This window comes from Callionymus lyra, chromosome 16 (assembly GCF_982586985.1).
Source record: "Callionymus lyra chromosome 16, fCalLyr1.hap1.1, whole genome shotgun sequence".
Taxonomy (NCBI): Eukaryota; Metazoa; Chordata; class Actinopteri; order Syngnathiformes; family Callionymidae; genus Callionymus; species Callionymus lyra.
In genome coordinates, this window is record NC_141833.1 from 13,804,828 (window position 1) to 13,832,430 (window position 27,603).

The following is a 27,603-nucleotide window of genomic DNA, read 5'->3' on the forward strand; positions in this document are numbered from 1 at the left end:
ATTCCGAGGAACACGGACGCTTAATGCCCGGAAGCTCGCTGCACTTAGAATGTCACTCGAAAAAAAAAAAAAAAGAGGGGCCGCTGGTGAATGTTAGAGGGAATCTCTCGCAGTGCTGTTGGTGCTGACAACTTCTGAGAGCTACATGGTTCAACACCATTTACCCCCCCCCCCCCTCAAACCCCCCTTTTGTCAAGCGAAGGCATGCTTGGAACCCGAGTCCCATCAGAGCCAGTCTGGGACTTGAGAGGTGTAGATTGCAGCGCTGACCTTTACTAAGGGAGGGCTGTCTGTTTGCACTTCTCCCATAAGCCCACCTCCGGTCGGACTGCTAAGCAACCCCACCAGACCAGACCAGGGGGGCGGTGTGGGGGGGGGTGGGCACATACAGTGATGGCCTTGGTGACATCTCGGGGACCGTGGGGAGGTGGAGCGATGCAGAGGTTAATTCTGATCATTCAGTATTTATAGGGCTTCTCTTCGGGAACAAGGGTTGGCATTAACACTCTAAAGAGAGATCCCTACCGTATATCAATAAAAGATACCGTGAAGCACGAGGCGGACCGGGCGACTATTGAGGTGGTCCTTCCTTCCTCAGACTCGAGCACAAGCTTTTAAAAGTTTGGATTTGAATTGTGTTTATTAAGGATTTCACCAAAATTGACTAAGTAGATATAGGTATGTAGTCAAGCTACTGTCTTAGCAAACATTCTGGCGTCTCTTGACACAACTGTATGCCAGGAATTACCGATAAATTATCTATTTCCATTTTTTCCAATACATTTTCAGCACTTTTTCTTTCTATAAACTCATCAGGTTAGTCAAAAAATGGAGTTCCTCTGTTATAAAAGTTAGTATTCCTTAGAAATTAGGGTTAAACTTATTTAAGAACTTAATTAAATAACTTAATACTTAATTAATAACATGTTTAGTATAGTTTTGAGGATGTCAATGTTGATTTACTGTTGGGATTTACTCCCTTAACCCTTGTGTTATCTTTGGGTCAAGGTGACTCGAAAACAAATGTATTTGTGGTATCCCTTGTGAGACAACAACAAAGACCCTGAGATCACACAAGGGTTAAAGAGAGTCGCATCCCTTTCTTGCAATATTAACATTTTTTATTTGCTGTAACATTTTCTAATTGTAAAACAAAACTTGCTTATTGCCTCTGCCAAGGATAGGTATTGATTATTTGTATTCGCTTGTCTGTTAGCGGAATAAACTCATAATAGGTTAAACGTATTCAAATACAAATTCAGAGGAATGTTGGTAAAAGGTTAAGAAACATGATAAAAGTCTGGTAGCGTTCTATCATTTCTGTGCCAGGATTTTTGGAAGGTTTTTGAAATCCTAATTTCAATGGCCTTGCTCATGTTCTGAGCTTTGTTTGATAGTAGCAATAATAAAAAAAAGCACAACCACGACCTTAGAAAAGAATCGCTTTAATTTCCAGAAAAAGTCGACTTTCATATGACTTTGGTGGGGAACTCATTAGGGATTTTGGTTTTTCAGTAAGGACTTCAAATCCAGGAAAAAATAATCGCACACAAAGATTTTGGACAGAAAAACCACCATGCTGACATCAAACTACAAAAAAAAATCCTCTGCAAGACGTTCACTCCGAGGTTTGTATAAACAGCCAGTATGAACTGAGAGAATCAGATATTTTCTCACACGTTTTGGCCTAGTCTGTGAGGTGTGGGGGGAAATGTCAGGAAAATCAATAGATAAGGACCACATCAGACTCGGCTTGTCTGGTCTAGCAACAGAGCATCCCCCCGGTGATGTCAATTACCTCTGCTTTACAACAAGTACACAGTCTCTGCAATGCTGTAAAACTTTTAATGCAGTCTCCCGGTTGCGGCGAAGGAATTCGCAGGAATTCTTTTTCTCCTTCAGCAGGTAACACGGCAGAAGTGAGAACGGTATCGATGGCACCTTTTTTTTTCCTCGGCTCGCTCTGATTTCTATTCTCCTCGCGGATGCCACATTAGTCGCGGAGAGGTATAATGTAACAAGCAGTAAGGTGCGCATAATTGCATATTAGCAGCAACACACTTGGCTGCACGGGAGGTGACTGTGCTAACGAACGGAGAGGTGTTATTAATCACCAATTAATAAAAGCCGGCAGATATCACACTCGGTATACGGCACGCATGGATTCCTTTGTTTCCGCCCGCTGCGCCGACTCACTTCGTCTTTATGTTTAATCACATTGATCATGCGTCTTCGCCTCTAAAAAAAAAGACCTTTTTTTTCATGTTTACATGATGTAAAAAATCAATGGCGGAAATTGATGGAACGCGATCAGAACGACGTTGAACAAGGAAAATGACACGTTTTACACGCCAAGAGAAGGACGGGGATCTAATAAAAGGGGGGCATTTAACGGTGACACAGACTGCAGAATCAAGACGCCAAATAATTTGCACGAGGGACCAAAAAAAAAAAATGGAGAATATGTGTCAGTGGTAATTTGCAGCCAGAAGCGAGGGACAAAGCTTTAAATAATGTCTGTTCTTCTCTCGCTCTCGTACTCTAATTGCGAGACAAAAGGCAGTAGCGGTGGACGGAGGGATGGGAGAGGGGACAAGAGAGAGCTGGAGACCTCTCGCTCTCCCCTGCTCTCCAACTCCGCAACAGCCCACAGTGCCTGCTTCACACTGAGCGGCCAGCTGTACAGCAAATGTGCCTTTTTCCCTTCTCCGCCCCCCGAAACCCTTTTCCACCCCTTCGGTGCCCCCCCCCCCGATGCCGGCGCTGACCAGGCCACCAGCTTCCCTCTCTGTGAAACTAAAAGGCTCCGCCCCCCCTGCGAAAAAAAAGGGGACCACAAATACTTTATCTGAGACGGAATCATTCGCTTTGTCCTTCCCGAACGTCCGCGACGACAACAACCTTGAGGATGCGATCGCAAGGACGTGTAATCAAAAGGAGCATCTTCAAAAAAAAAAAGCCCTCTAAGACAGTCTGTGCTTCACAACATGGCTCTGAAATCCACACAGGGACATTTGAAACGGCGCGATAAATGGGCCAAATGTGCCCCCTATGAGGCTCCAAATGTCATAGTTTACAGTTGGGTCAAAGTGAAGCCATGGGGCGGCATGATGGCGTGCTGCTCGGAACCAAACAGGCTTTTGTCTCAATGAAAGACCTTGAAAGGTCTTTAAAAACATGATGACTTTGAGAACAAAAAAAAGACAATTTCTGCATCTCTGGTTGACAGACGGTTTAATCTGAACGATAGTATCAACTCAGGATTTCAAAGTGGCGGCGTCATCTGAAAGCCGTATAATTCCGCGCGTCTCTGGAGAAAAATCGGACACCCTCAATTCTGTCAGTGTGCCATGCCAAAAAACTCTAAAGTAAAGAGTGGCCAGCTGTCTTCTGGCCTGCTATTAAATTGCTCCTTGGATGGTGGTGATATCATTTTTTTCTCCATAGGAGGATCACACCAGGTCCCCAAACAGAGCGACCAGCTGTACAGCAAATGTGCACTGATCCATCTGGGCCCAAGCAGGCTGCGACCTCCATCTTTAGACACGTGGGATCATGGGTAGGCGTTTTTTTTGCGACATACCAATCCACACCCGTGGACACCTTCTTCCGTTTAATCCATCTTCATCGCCACATCCAAGATGGTCCCAAGTCCCAGCAAGTCGGGAAGCGCCATCAGTTTATTTTGATATTAATCAAGATGTGGAAGCGACGGCTGATACTAGTTCTGTTTCGTCCACTTGTTGTGTCACGTCACATCTCTAAATATAGAGTTATCAGGGAGAACTGACACCGCAGAGCGGGGCGCACTTGAAAACAACACCCCTATGAATCCAGCGTCTGCTCCATTACCTACGCTAATAACGCTGACAGCTGAGCGGAGATGACCCCAACCCCTGTTTCGCCTCTCCCGTGCAGATGGCCATTAAAAGGAGATAGTGTCCCCTCTTTTCATTGGGAAAAAAAAGGTGTTTGGAGCTTTTTCTGAATTAAGTTTTTTCTATATTTTTGGCTCATATTATCCTCAATGTAATTACAGACTAGTTTGGCCCGGACGCCCTTCAACATTGACCACGGTTAGAATCTGACTCTGACACCTTATTAAATTAGAATTAGACTTGGTTCCTGCAACTTCCATCAGTAAAAAGAAAAAACAGCACCTTAGACAAACACAAAAGAATTAAGTAGCAAAAGAAGTGATGCCTCGTATATCCAGACGCCGCTATGGTTCTGAGATTTGAATAGACAAGCCCGTCGTCAGCTGTGTTGTGGATCACTCGGATGCTAATCTGCAGATGTGTACATATGGACTCCGACCACCTTCACAAATAGGATTATATGACAGATTTATTTGTTTAAGGATATTACATTTATGCTGATTTTTTTTTTTCCCCGGTTTTTGTTTCATGCATTTTTTCCCTCCATCACAACGACAAACTAAATTCTTTAATTGTCTGTTAGTTTGTACTTAATATTAACTGTTGAACTGTAAAACATTACAAATAAAAAAGAAGGATATAACATTAATAAAACAGTATTATTTGGACGTGTGTTGCTAGCGTTAGCTCACATAACTTGCAAGTCTAAAATACTGTATGTTTGCAATGCAAAGAAAGAGAGTGAAAAGTGATGATAATTTAATCTCTGGACTATTTATTAATATTTCATTAAAAAAACAAATTGAAAGAAAACAAAAATTTACCAGAAATAACCTAACCATGTTCATGCTTCTGTTGCTGTGATAAATGAGATTTGGTCGATATCATCTGTAGAAATATAATATAATAATATAATATAAATATCTTCGTACATACAACATACTTTTGAGGATGTTTTATTTAGGATTGCCGGTGTATTTGTATAAACAAAACTGGCAATTAGACAAACAAGCCTTATCCAGTTTTGGCCTTAGTCTGACTATTTCATACATGTGAACAAAGTTATTAACATCTGAGCATGAATCGAAAAAAAACATATCTGTACCAGTGAAAACTTATTCTTTCCTTCTCTTGCAAGACTTTGCAAATCCCGAGTTTGTAATTCTCTTCGCTGCAGAGATCACAAAACAAATGCGTCCGACAAAAATCCCATTTAGTCGTTCGATGAAACCCGTGATCACGCCGAACACAAAAACAATTGCATATCAGACAAGGAAGACATCAGACAATAACCCAATCACCTATCCTCCTGTTATCTTAAGCTGTCTGAATTCCACTATTATGGAGAAACTGTGCGCTTCTGCAGCTGAAAGACATAAAGTAACCAGTAGGGGGGTTTGTTTTCTACCCTCCCAGTGTGCTCCGTGCCTGCCTTTGCTAGAGAAAGGACTAATGCTGGCATGGTACTGTATTAGGCACCCCCAGTAGAATAGTGGGTGAGCAGATCGCGAAGATGAATACAAAATACACACCTACACACCCCCGGCTTCTTCTCTCTCCATTGCAAATACACTGCAGCATCAAAATCACAAATCACATGCTCCTGATTGTTTATGCACAAACAGTGGGTCCCTGATAGAATTGCCTACCGGTCCTGATAGAATTGCCCACCGTGTTTAAATTCACCTGCGCCTAGAAGCGTGTCCCAAACAGAGAGGCGGTTTGGTTCCAGATCAATGAGTCTCTTTCCCACTGAAGACAACAGATAATGCAGTGTAATGAAAGAGCCGCCAAACGAGCTGAATAAATGAATGAATAAAGGAATGTGAGACCAGAATTCAGACACCTACTTACTGCAGGCAAGAAAACCTGTTTCCAATTGTCTTTTCAAATGATTCCACCTGCATACAAATTACAACCGTCCGACTCACACTTTGTAATTTTTGGGGGTTTTGAGAGCAACACAACTTGATGTACATTGCAATAAAATATTCTGTTTGTAAAAAAAAAAAAAGGTAAGGATCTCTGTCCGATCCGATAAATAGTTTTGGATCATTTGCAGCTGATCTCCACAAACATGCACACGGATGACGTTTTGACCATTCACATGCACAATGGAAAGGATGGTGAATGCACAACACTGGGGATGCAGTGGAAAGTATTAAAATAATTCCACCTATTTGGTGATGTGATCCAGATACGTGTGAGCCTAAATGAGACAGGGTCAAATATTTTATTACACATACCACATCAAACCTTTGTATTTGTAAAGCAACTGAAACGGTTTTTCAAGCTTATGACAAGGGCTGAATGTGGCAGATGGACACAGCATATACGAGGTCACGACTGTTTAGATAATGAGGGTTTAGATAGCAAACGATATTTAGTTCCAAGCTGCAAGACAAAAAAAGCGAAGGAAAATCCAAAAAAGCAGTTCCTACCGAGCATGTGATTGGCAACGTGAACTTGGATGTCCCATTCGCTGTAGAAAACCATTTGGCATTTGATGCACTGGTAGGTCTTCTTCTGTGGATAAGACGAAGAAAACAAATATAATCTTCGCAATTAACAACATTTGCCTTCTTAACAAGGGTAGCAATAATTCTACATTAATCTTATTATTCCGGTGAGAAGCAGAAGCACTATTTTGGATGCACTTAACCACAAATAAGAATTGTTCAGCTTCCAAGGCATTATGAGATTAGTAAAACACCCTCGTTGGAATACCATGAAATGCACACTTTTTCTTCCTTGTTATGTGATTTGAAGTTAAACTGTAATTGAAAAAAACATCTTAATCCAAGAAACATGTGCTTGGTTCATGTAAGATTACATTTTCCTTACTACAATGATTTATTTGGATTTTGTGGCTGTAGAATTGTCCAAACAAATGACCGTCAGTGAGCAATTCTGTTGCCTTTACCAAGATAATTTATTAGTTTAGCCGTTTCGGTAGGCCTGAGCGCCCTAGGTAATCTTCACAATGCTAGCTATCCTTATAACAAAAATAAAACTACTTTTTAAAAAATGGTCTTATTTAAAACTAAGACACCAAAGTTGTTTCCCATCATACTTTTTTGAAATCAGCTGTGTACATTTAGTCAACGTTAATGGCATTATCTGTAGCATACTTCAACAAAACATGTGGATTTTTTAATTGCTATCAGAAGTTTTTAAACCATCCACTATGTCTTTGGGCAGTCCTAGTGCAAAGGTGCCTTAGGCTTTCTATTAGATGGTGTTAGATGGAATTTCTTGATAGGATAAACCTTCAATGAGTCAGGGCATGTTAACTCCTGACAGCTGTCAATAAAGAGTCCATATTCTAGGCTCTAAGAGGACATGAACCTCAAGAACCTGATATTTTGCATCTGATTCAATCTATGCATCATCATAGGTTTCAAGCTTCATTGGATCATTTTTGGGATCTAAAAAGGCCAAGGTTATTTTAGGATTGGAGAGCTTCAAAAGACGGGCTCCTACCTCTTCAGATTGGGATGGGCTCGATCGGGGCATTGGAGACATCTGAGGGGTCTTTAGCTGCCCGCTGTTGCTGTCCCCTACTTGGTCTCGATGCACAGTCTGTACGTGGTTCAGCAACTCTGCCTCCGACTCGAACTTCACGTTACAGCTTGAACACCTTGTCTTTGCAGCAGATGTGGAGGACGTAGAAGAAGATGAGGACGAAGAGGAAACCGCTTTGCATTTTCCTTCCGGGCTGACGCTCTCTCCTTGGGTCCACTGGGCAGTGGTTGTTGCAGGAGTTATAGAGCCACCCTGCGGCTGCTGTCTACCACCGTTAACTGTTGGGCTGGAGCTCTTGGAGCCAGCAGCTGTTACACAAGATGCACACAGTCCATATGGCAGTCCGTTGATGTCAAGCTTCACCAAATCTTGTTTGGACCTGAACTCTTTTAAACAAGAGGCGCATTTGAATAACTTTTGAGAATGATGATGCTGCTGGTTGTGAGATATGACATTATTCCGCTGAACAGGGTGATTGGCGGTCATAGTGCCAGTCTTTTGCATGTGGAAGGTACCATGAATCTTGAGCTCCAACGTGGAGGTGACAGTCTGCATGCAAACCACACAGCGGAAACCTGTCAGGGAATTCCTCAAGTCAGGGTGCATCTGGCAGTGCTCCAGGAAGTCCTCCTCACATTGCAAGGGCATCTTACATATACGACAGCTTCCTGTGTCCAAGCTTTTGCTATGTGTGACCTTGTGCTCTGTCAGAGTGAGCAGCGAAGGGAAGCGCTCCCCACAGATAGGACACATGTAGTGTTTGACAGGCCCAAGGTGGGTCTGCATGTGTTCCCTAAGACCAGCCTCAGAGAAGAAGGTACGGGAGCAGACATTGCACTTGTGATTTCCTTTGATCATGTCAGCTTTCCGCTTCATCATGGCACTCTCGCCAGGACGGATGTTGTGATCTCTCAGCTGGTGGTTGGTCAGAAGGGACTCCATGGTGTAAGATGCCCCACATATGTCACAACTATACATGGGGTCTGCCGTCTCCACCTCCTCCTCACTTCCATCGCGGCTGTTTTGGGATTCGACCACAGTTCCTCCAGTTGGGCCTGTCCCATGACTGTTTGTAAGAAGGCCCTGTAACTCCACATCCTCTTTGGGTTGGCCATCCCCTACACTTCCAGTATTGCCATTAGCTCCGCAGTTTTGCGTCTTGCCTTCAAAAACACAGTGTTTCTCTCTTAAATGCTTTTCCAGTAGAACAATGGCATGAAAGGCCTTACTGCAGAAACGGCAGTTGTATTTCTTGCTATGTGTGGTGATATGACACTGCAGCTCTACTTCTGTGCCAAAGGACTCCCCGCAGAAAATGCATCGATGAGCTCGACCTTGATTCTCGAGGTGGTTATGCTTTACATGTAGCTGCAAGTCCGTCTCATGTCGGAAATCCCAGTTACAAGACGTGCAGCGGTAGACCTTTTTCTCGTTGCTGTGCTTCACAGCCAAGTGCAGTTGGGTCGAGACCTTTGAGTCAAAGACCTCTTGGCACAAAGTACAACGGAAGAATACAAAGGTATGCATGTCAAGAAGGTGCTTCTGAAGGTCGTCAACTGAAGTGAACTGCTTGTCACAACTCTCACAGATGTAATACGTTGAGGTGATTGTGAAATGAATCGTCACATGCTTGAGCAGGGACTCTTGGTTCGGGAATTCTTTGTTACACTGTGGACATGTGAGCTGAGGTTGCAGGCCATCCAGGTGGGTTTTGAGGTGAGTCTGGAAAAGGTCCAAGCTTGTATACTTAGCTCCACACTGGTTACATATAAACTCACTGGCAGTGTGTGAGGCTGAGCTGCCTTGCTTTAACATAGTTGCTTGATCCAATAATATTGGAGACGCAGGGCTGAGAGTGCGTAGAGATTTCTTCCCGTTATTTATGTAGTTCAATGCCAGTGGAATGTTCTTGTGATTCTCCTTGATGTGTTTGTTAAGTTTAAGTACACTGTTGAATATGGGAGAATTGGTGCAGTAGGAACAGGAATAAACCTCGACAATAGGCTCCTTAGGAGTGACTGCGAGCGGTGAGTCAAAGCGCAGGCTTCCACCATCACAATGAGTTTGGCGAACGTGCTCCTCTAAGGTATTCTCTGTCAAAAAGCCCATGAAGCATTGCGGGCAAAAAAAGGCATTGCTTTCCTTAGCCACTGGGCTGGGAAAGCCATGGGAACAGCGAATATGTTCCTGCAAGGCATTAAGATCACCCATCACCTCAGGACAAAAGTTGCACTGAAGAAGGGCATCTGGTAAGTTTGCCAACATGGCAACGTGGCCCTCTGCATGGTGGACCTGCTTGAGATGTTCGTTTAAGTTTAACAAAGAAGGCAGAACTTCTAAACAATACTGGCAAGTATGAGCTTGCTCTGGTTTGTCAAGATGCATAGTCCGCATGTGAATCTGCAGCACCGCTAAACTGGAGAACACTTGCTTGTTGCAATAGAAGCAACTGTAAGAAATTTTAGGTTGTTTAGATGAACGTCCCCCAAGGTCAGATGTGTTCTGACCAGCCCGCTTCCTCCGCCCCCTAGTCTTGGGCACAGGTGGTGCCGTTTCTACCATGGTAGAGCTATCAACGGACAGATTGGAATCAGGTGTCGTGCTGGAGACGGACGTGTAACCCACAGTTAGTAAGGAGGGACTGTTGCTGTGGTTGCTCGATTCAGGAAGTTGATGAATGTCCATGTGAGCATAGAGATCTTCAACTGATAGAAAGTGCTCAGAGCAGATAGCACAGTTGTGACCTTTCCGGTCTCGGCTGTGGGCTTGGTCTATGTGAGTCAGTAAGGTTCCCTCGTCACTGAACGGCTCATGGCAGTAAATGCACTGCAACGTTGCGCCCAATCCTCCATCCTCTGATGGCGAGCATTCAGGGTGGCACTCTGCGATGTGTCTCTGGAGCTCCTCAGGAACATCAAAACCCTCCTCACAGCGGCTGCACTTGCGTGTCTCTTTCAGCTTCCATTCATCATTTCGGCTTCCGTCTTTTCCTCTTTCGTGAACTTGCATGTGGCCGTGGAGAGAGCTTGAAGTGAGGAAGCCTCTGCGGCACACAGGGCACTTGTGGGGTTTATTAGAGGTGTGGGTTTTCATGTGGATTTTGAGGTGATCACTGCGGGAGAAGGCAGAGTCACATTCGCCACAGTGGTACTTCTTGTCGCCGGTGTGAAGCTTGACGTGTCTGTCACGGCTACGCTTGTGCTTAAACAGACGACTGCAAAAAGTACAGCTGAACGGGAGTTTATCACCGTGGCTTTGTTCGTGGCGCTTAAGGAAGCTTAGACGGCTGAAGGATTTGTCACAAAACTGGCATGGGTATGGCAAACCTGGGCCACCTTCATCCTCCCCAAAATCGTAGTCCTCACAGTGTCCTGGGGAAGTTTGATCTTTACTCGAAGGAGATGATGCCGGCCAAGAACAGGTAGGGTCATCCTCGATATCAGCACCGTCTGGCAAACAGAAGAAAGGAAAAACACGTCAGAAAATAGTAGCTTATTAAATCTCTCGATGCTAATAAAAAAAAGGAGGTGCCACCACGCTGTTATCCGTCAGCGTAATTATAGGGTTCCAACACATTAATACATTAGCATTAAGACTAGTGTTCTTCTCCTCAGGGGTCGCCTTAAAGTTGGATTTAAATCTGCACATTGAAAGTATAATTACAAAAGGAAAAACAAGCAACAATACTTTTACTACAATTAACCTCGTGTGTGGCCGTTTAATGGTTTCCCCCACTGTGACTCAAAATGCAATTTCTTTGACATTTAAAGCAAAGTTTCAAGACAGCAGGCAGACCTGGACCAGGAATGAGCTAAATTAGAACATTAATGTCATTCCAGAGCAGTCGTGAGTGTTTTCCAAAGAGCAGGAAAACCAAAGAACAGATATTTTTGTTTCAAGCTTTTTTGCCGCGATGCTGGTTTGTTGGTGTTTTGAGTGTATTGTGCCGTCTATTAATAGAAAAGGTTTTACGGGATTATGACCACTTACTCATGACTTGCATTAGTAAACAAAACATTGCTCTTACTTAACTGTACTGTACGGTTCATGTTGCAACTACTCATGCTAATTTCAAAATTCAAAATATTTATTCTCAATGTATTATATTGGTATTTCCTTATTATTATTATTTTTCGATAAATCCAAATATTAATTCAAATCACAATGTGTTTAAACATATTTTTTACACTATATTTTGGTTTTATTTATTTTCCCCATATACATAGATTGATATTAAATCACTAAAAATGGTTAACAATATTATAAATAATACCTTTTACTAATTATATTGTAAAATCGATCTTGATGTCTCATCATATTATCTTGAGATTTATTTGTATATATTTGTATATATATATTTATATTATATTTCTTAAATTGAAAATGGCCACCAGTGTTTAAAAACAAATCTTAGTTAAAAAAAAGAGGCAGAGAAAGTTCACAACTTCTTTTAAAGAAGCGACTTCTTCTCAGGGCTGAATCAGGTCACAATACAGTTGCAGGCGTTTACACAAAGAAATAAAAAAAGGCTGAGGAAGTAGAAGACGACAGGAAGAGGAAGACAGAAGAATGGCTGACTACATGATTCAAGGACAAGCAGGTGCAGAAACTGACCAGGGAAGTCAAGCGACTATACGACTCCCACGCGTATAACTATCACACTAATGTCTCCCTGAGTAGTTGACTTATCTGCTGACATTCCCATACAGTGTTGCTCTTGCGCAGGCATAAGAATAGAAAACACTGGACTACACTTTCCGAAAGTTCAAAAGGTTACAGACCATTTCTTCCCTGTGCTGAGTCGAAGTGCTGCGAACTTCCTTACCTCACCAAAACAAGAAAAAAAAGTATGTCAAAAGGCAAAAGGGCTGGAAAAACAAGAGGAAGCTGCAGAGATTTATGGAGGGGACTAAGGAAAAGCACAAGCTCTTTCCAGGATCCTGTACTCCTTCAGCTGACAAAGCTCTCCCTCTCTTGTTCTCTTGTTTTTGCGGGAGATCTGCCCTTTGTCAGGATATGATGCCCTCTCCGAGCACTTACCCCCATCAGGGCCTATCTTCAGGAAACAGATGGGGTCGGAGGCCATTCCCTTGCCCCTTACAAACTGCTGAAAGCGGCACATTGAGAAACCCACCTCCACACCGAGGCCCTCCCAAAAACAAAAAAAAAATTCTCCTAAAGCTGGCAAGGCGCCCACTCGGCACTCAAGCACACCACCAAACAAACACTGAAGCCTATCCGGATTCACTTGCTTCATCATCTCGAAAAACGCTTTTTCTCTCCCTTCTCTGGTAAGGTTCGAGGGAGGATGGGTGACTCAGTGCGGTGCCCTCCTCCACAGAGGGGGCGGATCTGCCCTCTCTTACACTGCCTCGCAGGGTGTAGTGGAAGACGGTGCGAGGAAGGATGACCCCAGCCAATGCCTCGCAGTCAAACATATTGGCTTTGAGACAATGCTATGAAACAAACAAATAAGCGGGCATGTACACAAGGCTAAATGAAACTCGGCTTTATTAAATGAGGGAGGATTTGCCTTGAGACATGCCCGGGCTGTCAAAACAATCGCTGACTTTTTTCCCTGCCTTTTTAATTGATGAATAGTGTTGTTTTTTTTTGCTCAGATCTCATTCAAGCAGGAATCGATGTCATCGTCACAGAGAGATTGTTCATTTATGTAGGACGATTGTGGGGAAATAATGGAATTAAAACATTTAGAGAGTTACCTGCGTGGTATGTTGATGGGTAAGTCCTGAGCTAAAGTACTTTTGTCAATTTTACTTAAAAACATGTTATAATATTTGCATCATTGCTGGTGTTGTGCTGCTGAGAAAGGAATGTGAGGATTAAGTCTTCAGGGTGCCTGAACTTGTCTGAACCTTGAGGATAGTAACTTTAGTTTTTGGTGAGTAAGATAATTAACAGCTTGTGAAAATACAATGAAATAGTAACAGCAACCTACCAGCTCTGTACTTCAGAAAGCATTCAGGCAGACATGTAAACTCTGTATTATTCTTTCTTACTTGTATACGAGTAAAATATGTGACTTTGAACCAGATCTGATTTTTATTCTTTCTTTAAGTAAATAAATGCTTTACGTATCAAAAAAAGAATATAATTTAATTATGTAAAAATTTTTAAAATAAAAACTTGAGAGAGAAGTAAACTCATGAGATGCAAATAAGGATCAAATATTTACCATAAAAAAGTTTGGTAATTTAATATATTCTTGGTCAATTTTCGTTTCTCCAAAGAAAACATCAAAATGGTCATTTTGTGTTTCCAAAATATAAAACTGTGTCAAAATGTATTTAAAACTTGTAAGAGAAGAACATTTGCACTACATCCCAAAAATTCCAGACAACATTAGAACACTGACGTTTTAACTCAAAATTCAAGAGAAAATTTGTATTAATTTCATTAAAAATTAAACCATTGACACTATAGTACTTTTTTAATGTAAAAATTATGATTTTTTTCCGTACTAACACCATCAACGCTTACTGGCTATAGCAAAGACTTATTTCAAGGCAGGAAATGACATCCCTCAAACCTTTGTAGGAGCCAAGGTCTCAAGCTTGGAAGTACCTTTAATTGTAATTTATGTTTTGCTCTTTTCAGTAGATATACAGGGCTTGTAAGCTGAATCCATTACGCACATAAAATAAGTTTAATGGGTTTGTTTTATGTTATTCTTTTCTTTTTACTTAATGGTACTTTTCTTGCTTGATCTCTTAACTATAGTCTACTAATCTGAGGAGATTTTTACGATCCCAAAACAAACTTTATCCTTGTAAAATAGTAACCTTTAAATCAAAATCCTGGAATTTTCGCCAATCAAATGGATTGATTTATTTTCTATAAAAGGAAAAAATGTTGACATTTATGTCGCTAAAGAGGTTTTCTGTTACGGGGTGCACTTTTTCAAACGTCCCACTTGTTTTTCTTCTCGATAAATGAGAAATAAAATGTATAAAAGCATAAAACGTATCGAGTCAAAGAGGCTAAACATACCTTGTTTTCATAACTGCATTATCGAAAACTCTTTCTTTTCCCACCCAAGTGTGATCGTAGCTGCTTTGTTTTAGCAACACGTACAAATCTGCCCACCGCACGCCCACTCACGAAAAAACATATCAAATATATATATTTGACACTCATTCATGTGCTCATAGAACTCGCAGACACAAGCGCGATGGCCAAAACAAGTGTGTGAACAACCGTGGATGAAAGAGCAATCTTCCACCGAGGACCTCGAGAGGAAACAGAGAGAGACTTGTTTTTTTTTTTTCCTTTCCTTCTTCACCCAGACAAGAAATACCCAGGCCTCAGCAGCAGCCTGAGTAAATAAAAGAACGGGCCTTACTTCCCTGTCTCTCGGGCCGGGGGCCTGTGCACGCCAGCGCTCTCTGTGCTGCTGCCAAAGGGGATGCTGGGGCCTGAAAAACTACACCCTGCAGCTGAAGGGCTGTCTTTGTTGGTCTGCCAAGGCCTTCCTGAGCATCCTCAAGCCAACAGCCTGTCACGTCCTGGGAGGAAGACCTCCATCTTAAGGCCTGTCCCTCTCAGGGAGTTCTGTCCCCGCACCCCCCACCTCTTCCTCCTTTTAAATGTCTCCTATATGGAACAAAACAACTGTGCCAGTCCTCCTGTGGGACAATCTGGTATAAAATGTGTCAGACCTTTTTTTGCTGGTAAAGTATAGTCTCTCCAAAAACATTCCTGGTGCAACAATAATACTTTTTTTTTTTTAAGCTTAAAGTCTTTCGGCTCCCGCAAGCTTTTCCAAGTTACTTCTACTTTTTTCAACATGTGTTTGCTGAGTAAACACTTTTTCGGTGAAAGAAGACCACTGAAGCTGCGAATAGGTCAGATTTCTATTTATACTTGCAAGTGTGCGAGCTTCCTCCAAACCTCAGACTTCTTAATTTAACGCACTCCGTTTGCCTGGAAATACACGACTGCCAACTGAATGTTCCTTCGGCCTGAAAATGCGGTTTTACGCTTTTGTTTTCTGATATAGTGGAGCTCTGCAACACCACCAGGTTCGAGCAAAGTTGGAAGTAAGTAAGTACGTAAGTAAGTAATTTATATTTATAGAGCGCTTTCCCAGACCAGGGTCACAAAGCGCTTAAACAATCAAAACAATATTCAATAAAGTATATACTTTAAAGGTCAAGATAACACTGAGAACAACACAGGAGTCTCAGAAAATCAGGGAAAAGCCTGCAAGAATAGAAATGTATGTAAAAAATGTTTTGCAATATTTAAACTTCTAAAGGTAGGGTAGGTGTTCTTCAAAACGTACAGAAACGACACCTCCGACACGGTGTTTGAGTTTGATCGACGTATCACAGACCAGTCGTTACAACCAAAGACAAAAATCTTCGATCAGTCGACAATAACCAAAAAAAGTAGGCTTCAGATGTAAAAATATAGGTTTTTAAATGTTCGTCTTAGTTGATATTTGATCGTACATTACTCAAACCATTGCAGGAGCCAAGTTCTCAAGCACACAAGTTCCTTTTCAATTATTTATCTGCTCTTTTCTGTAGTGATTTTTAAACATAAAAACCCCATTACACATAAATATGCTTCTTAATATTTGCTAGTTTCAATCCATTCAATCAAAATTAACAATATCTTTTCACTTTTCCAGAGATTTATTTTGATTTAATTTTTCCTAAATATGGCTCTTTTTTTTAAAAACTTTCATACATATTGATTGATTGTTATTAATTGTAACTATGTTGGTTTTTGATCATATATTACTCAAACCACTGCAGGAGGCAAGGTCCCAAGCACGCAATATCCTATAAAAAAATGTATCAGCGTATTGAACTGAATGGTAGCTTTCTTGCTACAATGAATTCATTTTTCCTAGGAATTATTTGGATGCAGGAGCCAAGGTCTCAAGTGTGGAATACATTGGTTATCTGCTATTTTCAGTATTTAGTTAGGACTTCTAAACTTACTCTTACTACCCCATAACCCATAACTACATTTCTACCACCCGGGAATACACTCTTTCATTGTAAATTTAGTTTATTTGAATCAGAATTCACATTTATTGTTATATTTTCTGAGACTTTTTTCCATTGTTATACATATTAATTGGTTGTTTCACTCGTGTAGTAAGTTAGTTGCTTGTATTTCATATTTTATAAGTTACTATCAAAAATAATGACAGACAAAAAGAGAACTTTATGATGCGCTTCGAAAAACAAACTCCTAAACTAGATGCAACATAAAAATGCATTTCAATGTGAGGTTATTTCATTCCAGAACCTGCTGAACCCTTTCATGGAGAAGGTTTTGGGAATAACCCGCAATAACTGTTGCCTGGACGGTCCTGGACGCCGTTCAAGATGGCTTATCGTCGCCGCGCAGCAACAGAGTACATCTTGGCGCAGCAGGATTCCCAACTCTTATCTGGGTCCAGGACTTTATCTTATCAGAAAAGTGCTTCTCTATCAGTCATCTGCCACTTCTATAGCGAGCTCCACTTTGTTCAAAAGCCATCGCGGCGCAGCCAAGAGATGACCGGGCTCCGCTAAAAAACCTTATCTCCCCGTTTTGCTGTAGCAGAGATTTACGAGTGCCGGTTGTCATAAGAGATATGTTTGTGTATTTGTATTTGTGGCACATGGGGGAACGGGGATTCGATGAATAAACAAAAAGCTGACAACTTGTCTGATCTAACACTTTGACCTCGCTTCATATTCACACATCTTCCAGGAAAAGTTTCCCAGGAGGCGACGAACGTCATCTTAACGCTTTACCTGTTTTGACGCTTAAATAACAAACGCGCGTCTGCACGACGACTATTATGTGTACTCGTGTTCGTGACACAATCGCTGAACATCATCATCCAGACGAGGAGTGATGATTCCCTTTCTGTTTTTTTAAACGGGGATATAGAGCTTAAAAGCTGTTCTATATTTATAAATATTCCTGTCGTACAAAACCAAACACTCTGCTCGTGATGACACTTAATTGTCGGGAGATTAAAATGTGACAGACATGGAGATATAGATTAAAACAACTTTTACACAAAATTAATTGATTAATTAAACTTGAAATGGAACAACTTTCACTCGCTAATGCCATTATCTGTTAACTTATTAAGCTTACAAGGGCAAAAACCTGAATAATATTCTATGTATTTAGGTTGAATAAAAATGAACAATCAGAACAATAACAGCAGTTTTTAAAAGATTAAAAACAAAAACTGGTGAAGCAAACCTTATCATTCGAAACCAGTTTTTGATTTTAGTGAATTTTTATCAATTATTGCGTTACCAAAGCCAGTAAATGCCGATTTCAACATTAAAAGAAAAATCAAAAATAATATAAGAATTACATTTAAAAACATCTGTGACATCTTCACTATTACTTATTTCAACTTTTATTTTTAAGTACAAATACATATATCCCTAAATCAAGAGGATTTTATTTGTAATAATGAAATAATTTACATTTAAATTTGCAATTTTCTTGCATTAAAAACTGATAGCAATACCGACTGAGATTAAAAATGTAGGATAAGAATTAGAAGTCTTGCCCTGGAGTTGTTTCCAAGGCCAGGCAAAGAGGAAGGCGGGCAGAAGAATAAAAAAAAAGTACTGAAACAGATTAAAAAGGTGTTGAAAAAGTCTTTAAATAAATGTAATTTATGTTGACCTTCATAGCAGAGTTTCGCAATAGAGGGATTAAACCATGTTGATAAAAGTTAAATGATCCTTTCAGGTGAAAAAATGAATAAATTAGAAGTAAAAACCTATAAATTGCGAAGTTTTTTTAATATAAATAATACTGAAATTGCCAAAATTCACAGTGAAACTACCGAAAAATCCCCCCGAAAAACAGGGAAAAACCTCTCGAACACCCACAGGCTGGTGCAGAGTTTCAACAATAATGTTCCTCTGGTGTTCCCCAGTTTGAGACCACTTCTCAAGGTTTGAGAAAAACACTTTCCACTCATCTAAAAAAAAGATTAATTACATTCAATTACAAGAAGCTAATGAGGGGAAATTGAACGATGTGGCTACATCAATTAGCATAGTTAGCTAAGATAAAAAGCTATTGGGTATTGTTTTGGTTGTCTAAGGGCTTTGTGACTCTGGTCTATAAAAGCGCTCTATGAATATAACTAACTTACTGACTCCTTTAAGAAACATCTTAAGACGTTTCTATTTGTTCAGGCTTTTCCTTGAATTTCTCGAACTCCTGTGTTGTTCTCAGTATTATCTTGATCTTTAAAGTATGTACTTTTTTGAGTTTTGTTTTGATTGTTTAAGCGCTTTGTGACCCTGGTCTCGAAAAGCGCTATATAAATAAATATTACTTACTTACTTACTATATCCACATGCTAATTTTGGTTAAGCTAACTAAGAGTTGAGCGACAACTCCACGATGCAAGTCAGATTGTCAGCTGGTTAGCATCACAGATAAATTAGCAAAAGGTTGTGGAGTGAAATACAGGCTTGTGTTACTAAAAGTACTATTTATTAAAAACAGTCGCACTTAGTTTAGACATACATTCGGGTAGTTAAGATCAAAATTATATATTGAGGCTAAAACCCTGGATCAAGAGCTAACCGTGCTAAAACATTAGCTTAAAAATAAAGTGCTTATGTATCGCTTTTATAGGCTTTTTCAGCACCCAAAACACTTCATGCTGAGTTACACATTCACCCATCCACACACACACACAATTACACACTGACGGCAGTAGGCTGCGACGCAGCTCAACCATAAGCACCAACAAGGGGACAGTGTCATCCATCGTTGGGATTGAACCCGCGACTTACCGGGCCAAAAAAGCCGACCACTCTACCATCTGAGCTATGACGCCCCCCAGAAAAAGTGTTTACCTAAACTTACAAGTTGTACTTTCAAGGCTATAGGTGCGGTTCAAATCCCGACCTACACGATGGAAGCAATAAAACTTAATAGTCTCGCCTGCGAAAGTTCCCGCTTCACCACCTTTTTTTTCTTCTTTTCCCGACTCCCTTTCCCAAGCAAACACAATATGTTTTTACACATCACTGAGAAATGTCAGGTCCCTCTCGCCCGACCTGCAGATCAATCAAACCCACCACCGTACAACAGGAGGAACACGGACGCGATCTTTTCCACGGGCGAAAGAAACGAGGAGTTGCCATGGCAGAACATCAACAAAACACGACGAGCTGGAACATCAAGCTTCACCGTCCTGACTCGGGGGCGTCCATTATCTCGGGGCCCTCGTGGCTCCGTCTCTCAACCATGGGGAAGCGGCAAAGTGTCAACTACTTTGTCCACATTACCCACGTCCCCCAGCTCAGACAGGAGCACTTGGTCACTGTCCCAGAAATCACAGCGCCCCAGTGGCACCCCGGGAAAGTTAGACAAATGGACCGGCCGGAGAAGGAAAAGTAGGACGGCCAGTCATCCTTTACCAGCCCTTTTTTTTTTTTATCCTCCTCCTCTTTGTGACACTTCCACAAAAAAAAGGAGTTTTCCTTGGAATCTTAAGGTTGGGTTTTTCTCGCTAAATGAGCGTTTAGAGTGAGAGCTGGAAGTCGTGGATCTGGGCCAGAGATTCTCTCAGAGTTCTGGAAAGGTCACAAGCTCCATTTTTTACATTTATTTGAATAAAAAACAACTTAAAAATGGGTTTCTGAGCCGAAAAAAAAAGATTGTTTGATATGATTATTAATGGATTTCTTTTTAGTTTTAAACACAGAATTTGTCTCACGCTACACTCGTCTTACAGTGGGTTGTCGGTGCGATGCCTCCCCCACCGCTGAGCGTCTGGCGGCTCGGACCGCGGACCCCTTCAGGAGATAGAGGAAGGCACAAACAGGAAGGAGTCACTTCCCCAGGTCTTGGCTGGAGCGCCGACCACGGTGCGCCTCCCAAGAGGAGAGAGGAGGACGACAATCTGTCCCCCAGCGTGACCCCTCGCCACCTGCCTCACTCCTGCAGGCCCGAGGGGGGGGTGGTGTGGAAGTAGTGAGCGGTGTTTGTGTGACCCGGCGACAGTTGCCGCACTTGGGTTTGGCTTCGAATGTTACTAAAAAACGATATTACATCCGCGGAGTTATCTCTTAGTTTACGAACCTCACGCGCCTTTGATCGGTTCGTTGAGTCTGCATTCAACTTCTGCAACATTTTTATAGATTTAGAGGCTTTTAATTCCAGCTACAAATTATTCTCTTTCACGAATTTGCTTTTACGTAAATCACACTTAGTTGCGAGGAAAGATCTTTTTTAAAAAAACTCACCAAAAACTGGGATTTGTTGAGCTTCATCCTATGTATTAAACTTCATTTTACAATAACTATTGTCGTCCATTTAACATTGAATACTTTTATTAAGACATTTTGTCTGAAGATATGTATTTAAAATTAAAAAAATAGGTATTATCGCTAAATGTAAACAATATAAATGAGGTTATTTTGGAAACTATTATTAAATAAATACAGTGTGTCCCAATAAAACACATTGATTCACATGTATTACTTCAGGTATATATTTCATATGTTAATCATGATACATAGTAATAGCCTATATTATAATATATACAATAGCAATTTTTTTAAATGTATTTTTTTTTTACTGTGAGTGGGATTTCTGCTGTGACAACTGATGATCAGCAAAAATCCTTCGTGTCGTTCACTTTGTGTCTCGTCATTATTCTACATCATTTCCATTTTTTTTCTTTCTTGGCGACGCAGAACTGATAAAATTACCGCACAGTTTGCTTCTAGCAAGGCGAGGATATCAAAGCGTTTTCTCGCCTTATAGCATCACAAACCAGTGCAATATAAACAGTCATGAAAAAAAGAATATTATCGCAGACTTCTTTCTCTTGTCGATTGTAATGTCTACTACAACTAGAGGAAGATTTGTTGTATACAAGAAAATTAAAATGTAATTTAGGAGCTATTATCTTTAGTTCAGCTTAACTGGATAATAACCACTATGACAGTGAACCGCCAAAAAAATGCATTCGGCATCACATGGTTCCTTTGATGCCTGTTAGTCACATCAAACAACACAATTGCAACAGTTTGTTTACATGTCTAAACAAGAAGGATGTGTCTCGCCTGCAGTTAATACAAAACTCTTCTGCAGCAAGAATTCTGACCCGCTCTAGTAGAAGAACTCACATTTCCCTGATCCTTAAAACTCTTCACTGGCTGCCAGTTTCTTTCAGGATCAACTTTAAAATTCTGGTTCTTAATTTCAGATCTATTCTTGGTCAGACCTTACATCAGGGATCTGATCCAGACTTACACCCCAGCTTGGGCTCTGAGGTCTGTGGATCTACTGATGGTTCCTGAACACGGTTCAGGACCAGAGGAGAGAAATCTTAAGCTTTGAAACGATCTTCATCTCTCTCTGTTTTTGATGATCTTCTGGCTCCTTCAAGAAACATCTAAAGACATTTTTATTTGTGCAGGATGTTCCTTGATTCTCTGAGACTTGTGTGTTTGTCTCAGTGTTATCTTGACCTTTAAAGCATATATTTTATCAGGTATTGTTTTGATTATTTAAGCGCTTTGTGACCCTGGTCTAGAAAAGCGCTCTCCAAATATTACTTACTCACAATTCCAAACGTTTGTGTTGCTAAGCTAGCTCCCCGTGTGTCGCTAAAGCAGGACTCTAGGAACCGCTGCCACTTTTGAAAACCGACTCCCTCAACTCCGCCTCCTTTCGTCTAGACTCCACAAGTGAGGTCAGCCGGCACAAGACGGGTGGGGGGGGGGGGGGGGGCTCCGGAGAGGCCCCGTCTGGTTCACAGCGCCGTGACCTGTGATCTTTTGCTCCCCCGATTAAAACACCGTGGCTCCATTTGATATCGCATCAGCGGCGTCCCAGCTTGTCAGTGTTAAAACAACCTGAGACAGGAGGCAGAAGAAAACACGCGTCGGGAGAAAAGGGGGGGGGAGGAAGAAGAGAGGAGCGAGGGGAAGGCGAAAGGCGAAAAACAAGCGTCAACTCAAGCAAGACGATGTATTTTCATGCATCCCTGTCTTAAATGTCAAGTTTTCGTAAAACCCTCGGCGGCTGCGGCGCTGACACCTCTCCAAGGTTCAACAGAAACCGCATTCATTAATAATTAGTTGTGAGGACAAGAGAGGGAGTGAGACCCCGGAATGAAGGAGGAAAGACAGCTCAAACTTCTGTCTTCTCCTCAGAGAGAAAGATTTTTTTTTTTTTGCAACAAGACCCCCCTACCCTCCCCAACCGAACCACCCCTCCTTCTTTCTTCTTGTTTTTCCCCCATTGTGTTGGCCAGAGTCCCGAACGAAAAACCGGCGCTTCAGACGTCGCATCGGCCTCAACCACTCCCCTCCTTCTCCCTTAATCATGACTCTAATACCCTCCAGATGAATAAACATCTTCATCCCCTCTCGCCGCCGAAAAAAGCCAGAAGGCTCCTTCGGCTCTCCAATCCTCAGACCGGGGAGATAGATAGAGAGAGAGAGAGAGAGGGAAGTTGAAGGAGGCAGAGCGGGACAGATGGAAGGGTGGATCAATGTTGGAAAATAAACCAACAGCAAAAAAGTAGCGAAGCTGTGGCAAGATTTTTCCTGGTTCTCCCGAATATAATTTGTCTGATCTCGTTCCCCCCATCGACGTAATTATCCTCATTATTTTCCTTCCTTCGTCTCGAGAAAACACATTCGTACGCGGGCGTGCTGTGACTTTTTTTCTTCAACCGTCAAGTGGGAGGTTTACAAAGTGGCGTTCAACCTTGTCACCTCAGAATGTGTCCGCGGACTCCACAGGAAAAAGGGGGGAGGAGGAGGAGGAGGAGGAGGTGTGTGCGATGGTGGGGATTTGGGGGGCGGGGGGGCGAGGTTCGCGGGGTCCCTGGAGGATGGGCTAGGCCCCCGACCAACACTTTCCTGGCCCGGGAACGTGCCAGAAGACTCATGACATGTGTGTACAGTATGTGAGCACAAATGGCAGACAGATTTCTGGGGGGGGGGGGGGTTTTGCTTTGTTTTTTGCCATCTATTGTGTATCTGACGGTATCTCAAGGCAGCTCATCAGCTTTAACACGACGGAAATATTAGGAAAACACACACACACAGTGCCGGGTTGAGCCGGTTTCCTTCTGTGCCCTCAACCCTCGTCTTCATTTGCAGAGCAGGGCTGGAATATAAAGCCTGAATACAGCCAGACAAAAATGACTACAGGGCATTTTACTTATTCATCCATCACTTCGCATTGATTTATTCCTGTTTATCTATTTATTAGCTAAAAAGAAAGAAAAAGAAAACGTAGGATTGTTTTGTTTTTTTGCCAAAAAGTTGGGTCTTACTTGACGGAAAACTTTCAGGGTTAAGGCAGACACCGAGTTCACCCACCTTTCGCTTTCTTACGCCCGTTATTCGTGCGGTTAGATCCGAAGTTCTCCTTGTTAAGCTACCACTGTCGTACCCAGAGTCGAAGATGACGATGTTTTTCGACGTTATTAAACTAAATATTGGAAGTCAAATATGCATACTGAATACAGGTAACGAATGTATACATTTCACCAAAGTAGTTTCACTGTGGATATCATTAAAGGTTATAAACTACAAGTCCCACAATGCACTGCAACAATTCATATTTCTGCATAGACTATCAATAATTTTAATTTAGGTCCTTTTCTTTAATTCAAAGACATGATTAGCATGACGCTAACTCTGGAAAAGACAGATTCCGTATTCCCGAAATTCATTACAAAATAATGTGTAACATGACGAATGTTTATTCCCCCAAAGGATGGCTTTTGGCGGTGAGTTTGAGAAACGTGTTGGCAGCCAGTGGTATCCACACCTACAGACTAGTTTGAATCACCTATTAACCTGAATTCATGTTTGAGGAAGTGCCAAAAAAAAAATCCACACACACCACAACCGAAAACACACGAAACGGCTCCAGAGAACAAGAGTTTGCATCAGCAATTTTAAGTCCAATTAAATTTCCTTGTCTTCCTTACATCCTTCACAAAAAGTTTTCCTGACTAACTTGAACTTAAAACACATTGAAAACATGTTATGTTCCCCGAGTATAACATTAAAAATCCAGTTGTTATTGCACACACACGATAATAGGAAATTAACTACCAGAAAATCAAAATAAATCCAGTTCAAATGAGTGTAAATAAAGCCCAATAAATGGTTAATAAAGAGTCTGACTAGAGACAACTTATTTGTTCTTTTAGAAAACTTCTGCGGGGTTACTGAGGGGGATCATCGCCCCCCAGCAACTGTTTATTGAACTGGGGAGGAGTTGGGGAATATAATCCAGAGTGCTATGCATACAGTGGAGTCACAGAGGTGATGCAAAGCCTCCTGGGTAATTTGTTAAACATGAACTATGGTACCTGAGCGCCATGCTAAGCTCAGGTTAGACGGTTCAGAGTCTCAAGGGGTTGGCGAGATGGGAGGGGATTCAGGTGAAAGGGGGTACACACCTCCCACCGGCTGAGACGGCGCGAGAGGCGTGAAGTCGACCTTCTTTTGCGTCAATTAAAGGTGAGAGGTTAGATGGAACTCTCTTTTTTTTTTTAACCATTATTTTGACTGTTTCACAGATGATGCAAAGACAACAACATCCTTGCGCCTTCGCATGTCACTTCCAACGGGAAGTCTTGATTTAGATTCGGCAGGCGCAGCATCTAGCATGCACACTATCTGCTTCCCTGGGCCTCAGATAACCTTTATCCTATAGGGTTTAATTAATGTCAGGCAGTCGACGCCGCCTTTCACAAGGAAACGACTCTGCCCTCATGAAGCCCAAATCCCTCTGTTTCACCGGAGAGAGCCTGGCTGCCTTGTTTATCCCAGACTACAGGTACTAGTACCCATTAAAGCTTGCACTTGTTTCAGGGAAGAAAAAAAAAAAGGTTGAATTATTTACCAACAGTGTAGGCGGGGAAGATACAAGAAGAGGGGAAAAACTGAATTTCTGAGGTTATGAACAAAGATTAATGATCCGTGGACATGCTCGTGATTACCAAGGAAAATGCATTTTTGGCAAAAGAAAAAGGTGGTACAGAAGTCTATAAAATGAGAAGCGCGTGTTTTTTTTTTAATGCTTTTGTTTTTCCTTGATTGTGTAAACAGACGGCGATGTTTTGTTAAAAAGATACCGAGGGGGTGCCGGCGTGCTCCCTTCACTCGGGGCAAACTGTCTACACTCTCCCTGCATCTCAGCCCCTTCTGCAACAATACAACACAAACATACAGAAAACAAAAGGGATGCGCAGAGGGGGGAGAACAGAGAGAGAGACAGACGAAACAATAAACTCGACGACAAGTGACAGAGTTTGACTTTGTGTACGGGGTTGGTGTGCGTCTCCGTCGCCGCTGAAGGCGAACGGAGGGAAGGAGGGAGATGAAGACAAATGCAGCGAGGGAGAGGGCGGCGGAGGGAAGGGAAAGACAGAGGGAGAAATCAAATTTGCAAGAATATAACAAAAAGCTGTATCTCCGACAAAAGGGAACACACGGGGGTATTTGTCTAGCTGTCTGCACCAGCAGGATCCTCTGAAAGTTTATTAAACTCGAACCCTTCAAGAGCAGGCGGAGAGTAGTAAACTATACTACAGGGGAGGGGAAAGAGAGAGGGATTGGGAGTTAGAGGGGGGGGGATGAAAAAAAATCTATCTTTTCAGCCTCTGTCTATCAGAAATTCTTTTATTTCAGCCATGCATTAAGTAACCTCCCCACTGAGTTCTGCTACCCTTCCTGGTGTGGATAAAGCCGTCCCTCGGGGGAGCCGCTGGTAATTTCCAGCTTTGCCAGAAACTCAGGTATTAGAAAAGACCGCTTGGGGACCTGCCACAATATACCTTCACAATTTCATACGATCTGAAAAAAAAAAAAAAGAAAGAGGGAGCTAGGCCAACCCCCACCCTGCGCCTTAAAACCCCTTGAGGGTCCCCAGTTCAAATTTCTGAAGTGCAGACAACGGGCGTACGTGTGGGGGGAAGGGAGAGGGTGGTGCTGGAGAACCCGTGGGACCGAGCACCAGCAATAGAAAAATCCACTGCATAGAGAAGAAGAAAAAAAAAGCGTTTCCTCTCTGGTCTGGCAGGAGTGCCTTTTTCCCCTGGCTCCCACCAGAGGCTTTTTACAAAACATGTGTTGCTGACATGTTGACAGATTGCTCAGTGAAGTGTTAGGCGCATGCACAAGGCTGGCCATTTAGGGGGACATGGCTTCCTACCCAACATCCTCTACCTGAGGCACCATGTTTTATACATCACCCCCCCCCCCCCCCCAAAGAAAAAAATAAAAAGGGAAACAATAAAAAGGTAAGGGAGTCGCTTCCTTTGTGAGGAAGGCAGGGATATCAGAGAGGACGGCGCTATAACGCCGCCTTAGCTGAACCGCAGTGACGGGGAGGAGCGACGGAAGTGTAAATATGGGATAGTTGGAGGCGAAAGAGAGTTGAATGCCCGGTTGTGTGATTTTCAAGCAGGTGAGCTTGTCAAACCAATAAAAGGAAACTTAATAGTCTACCTGCACCGAGAAGAAAAAAAAAAAACACAGCGGCGGGCGGAATCTGATCAAAGGCCAGCTTCTCGATCCAACTTCTGCTCCTATCAGGATATCGACAGCGCCACGTCTTAATCGCCCTGCGGCTCCGAAAGTGCTGCCGTGGCAACAGGATGGAAATGGGGGATCATAATGTATTCATGGTGCCGGCGACCTGGGGGCTGCGGAGCGTGCTCTCTGGGGACCACACTTTACCCGGAGCCAGACGTGTCTGGGCAAAATCACTCCACACAAGACAGCAGCGGAATACTGAGGAGCCATGACAGAACGGAGGGAGGCGGAGGAGGAAGAAGAAGAAGAGGAAGAAGAAGGGATGCAGCAGTCAAGGATGAAAATGGAAAATAGCCGTTGAAAACAAACAGGAGTCTGAGATGCATATTGGGTCGGACGTAGATCTCAAAGCGATGGCTCTTTAACTGTTATGGAGTAATCGATACTGCATTAAAAGTCGTATCTAACCGGAAACCTTAATAGTACACTCGTCATTCCAAGAAACCAGCGCCTTCATTTAGCAACACGCGTTAGCCCGAGTGAAATATTACAAAAAGAGCCGCTTTACTCCGCCTGTGCTGGGGTGAAACTTCAGAAAAACAAAAGATCTGAGGCTTGACAAGGAACTAATGGGATGTGTTGTGCAGGAAGCAGCTTGC

General features: G+C 42.3%; 1 protein-coding gene across 5 annotated transcripts in view; it reads right to left on the reverse strand.

The window, feature by feature from the left end:
- Nucleotides 1–27,603, reverse strand: part of LOC148063823 (zinc finger protein 521-like) — a 137,765-nt gene that overhangs the window by 69,407 nt on the left and 40,755 nt on the right. For 2 of the 5 annotated variants that reach the window (XM_087811285.1, XM_087811284.1), the window contains 3 exons: nucleotides 7,362–10,852; nucleotides 6,320–6,404; nucleotides 6,055–6,087 (listed from right to left, as the gene is read on the reverse strand). In XM_087811285.1, coding sequence (XP_087667411.1) covers nucleotides 6,055–6,087; nucleotides 6,320–6,404; nucleotides 7,362–10,852 — 3,609 coding nt within the window. The remainder of the gene's footprint in view (nucleotides 1–6,054; nucleotides 6,088–6,319; nucleotides 6,405–7,361; nucleotides 10,853–27,603) is intronic. The other 3 variants (XM_087811286.1, XM_087811288.1, XM_087811287.1) reach the window with 3 other exon arrangements.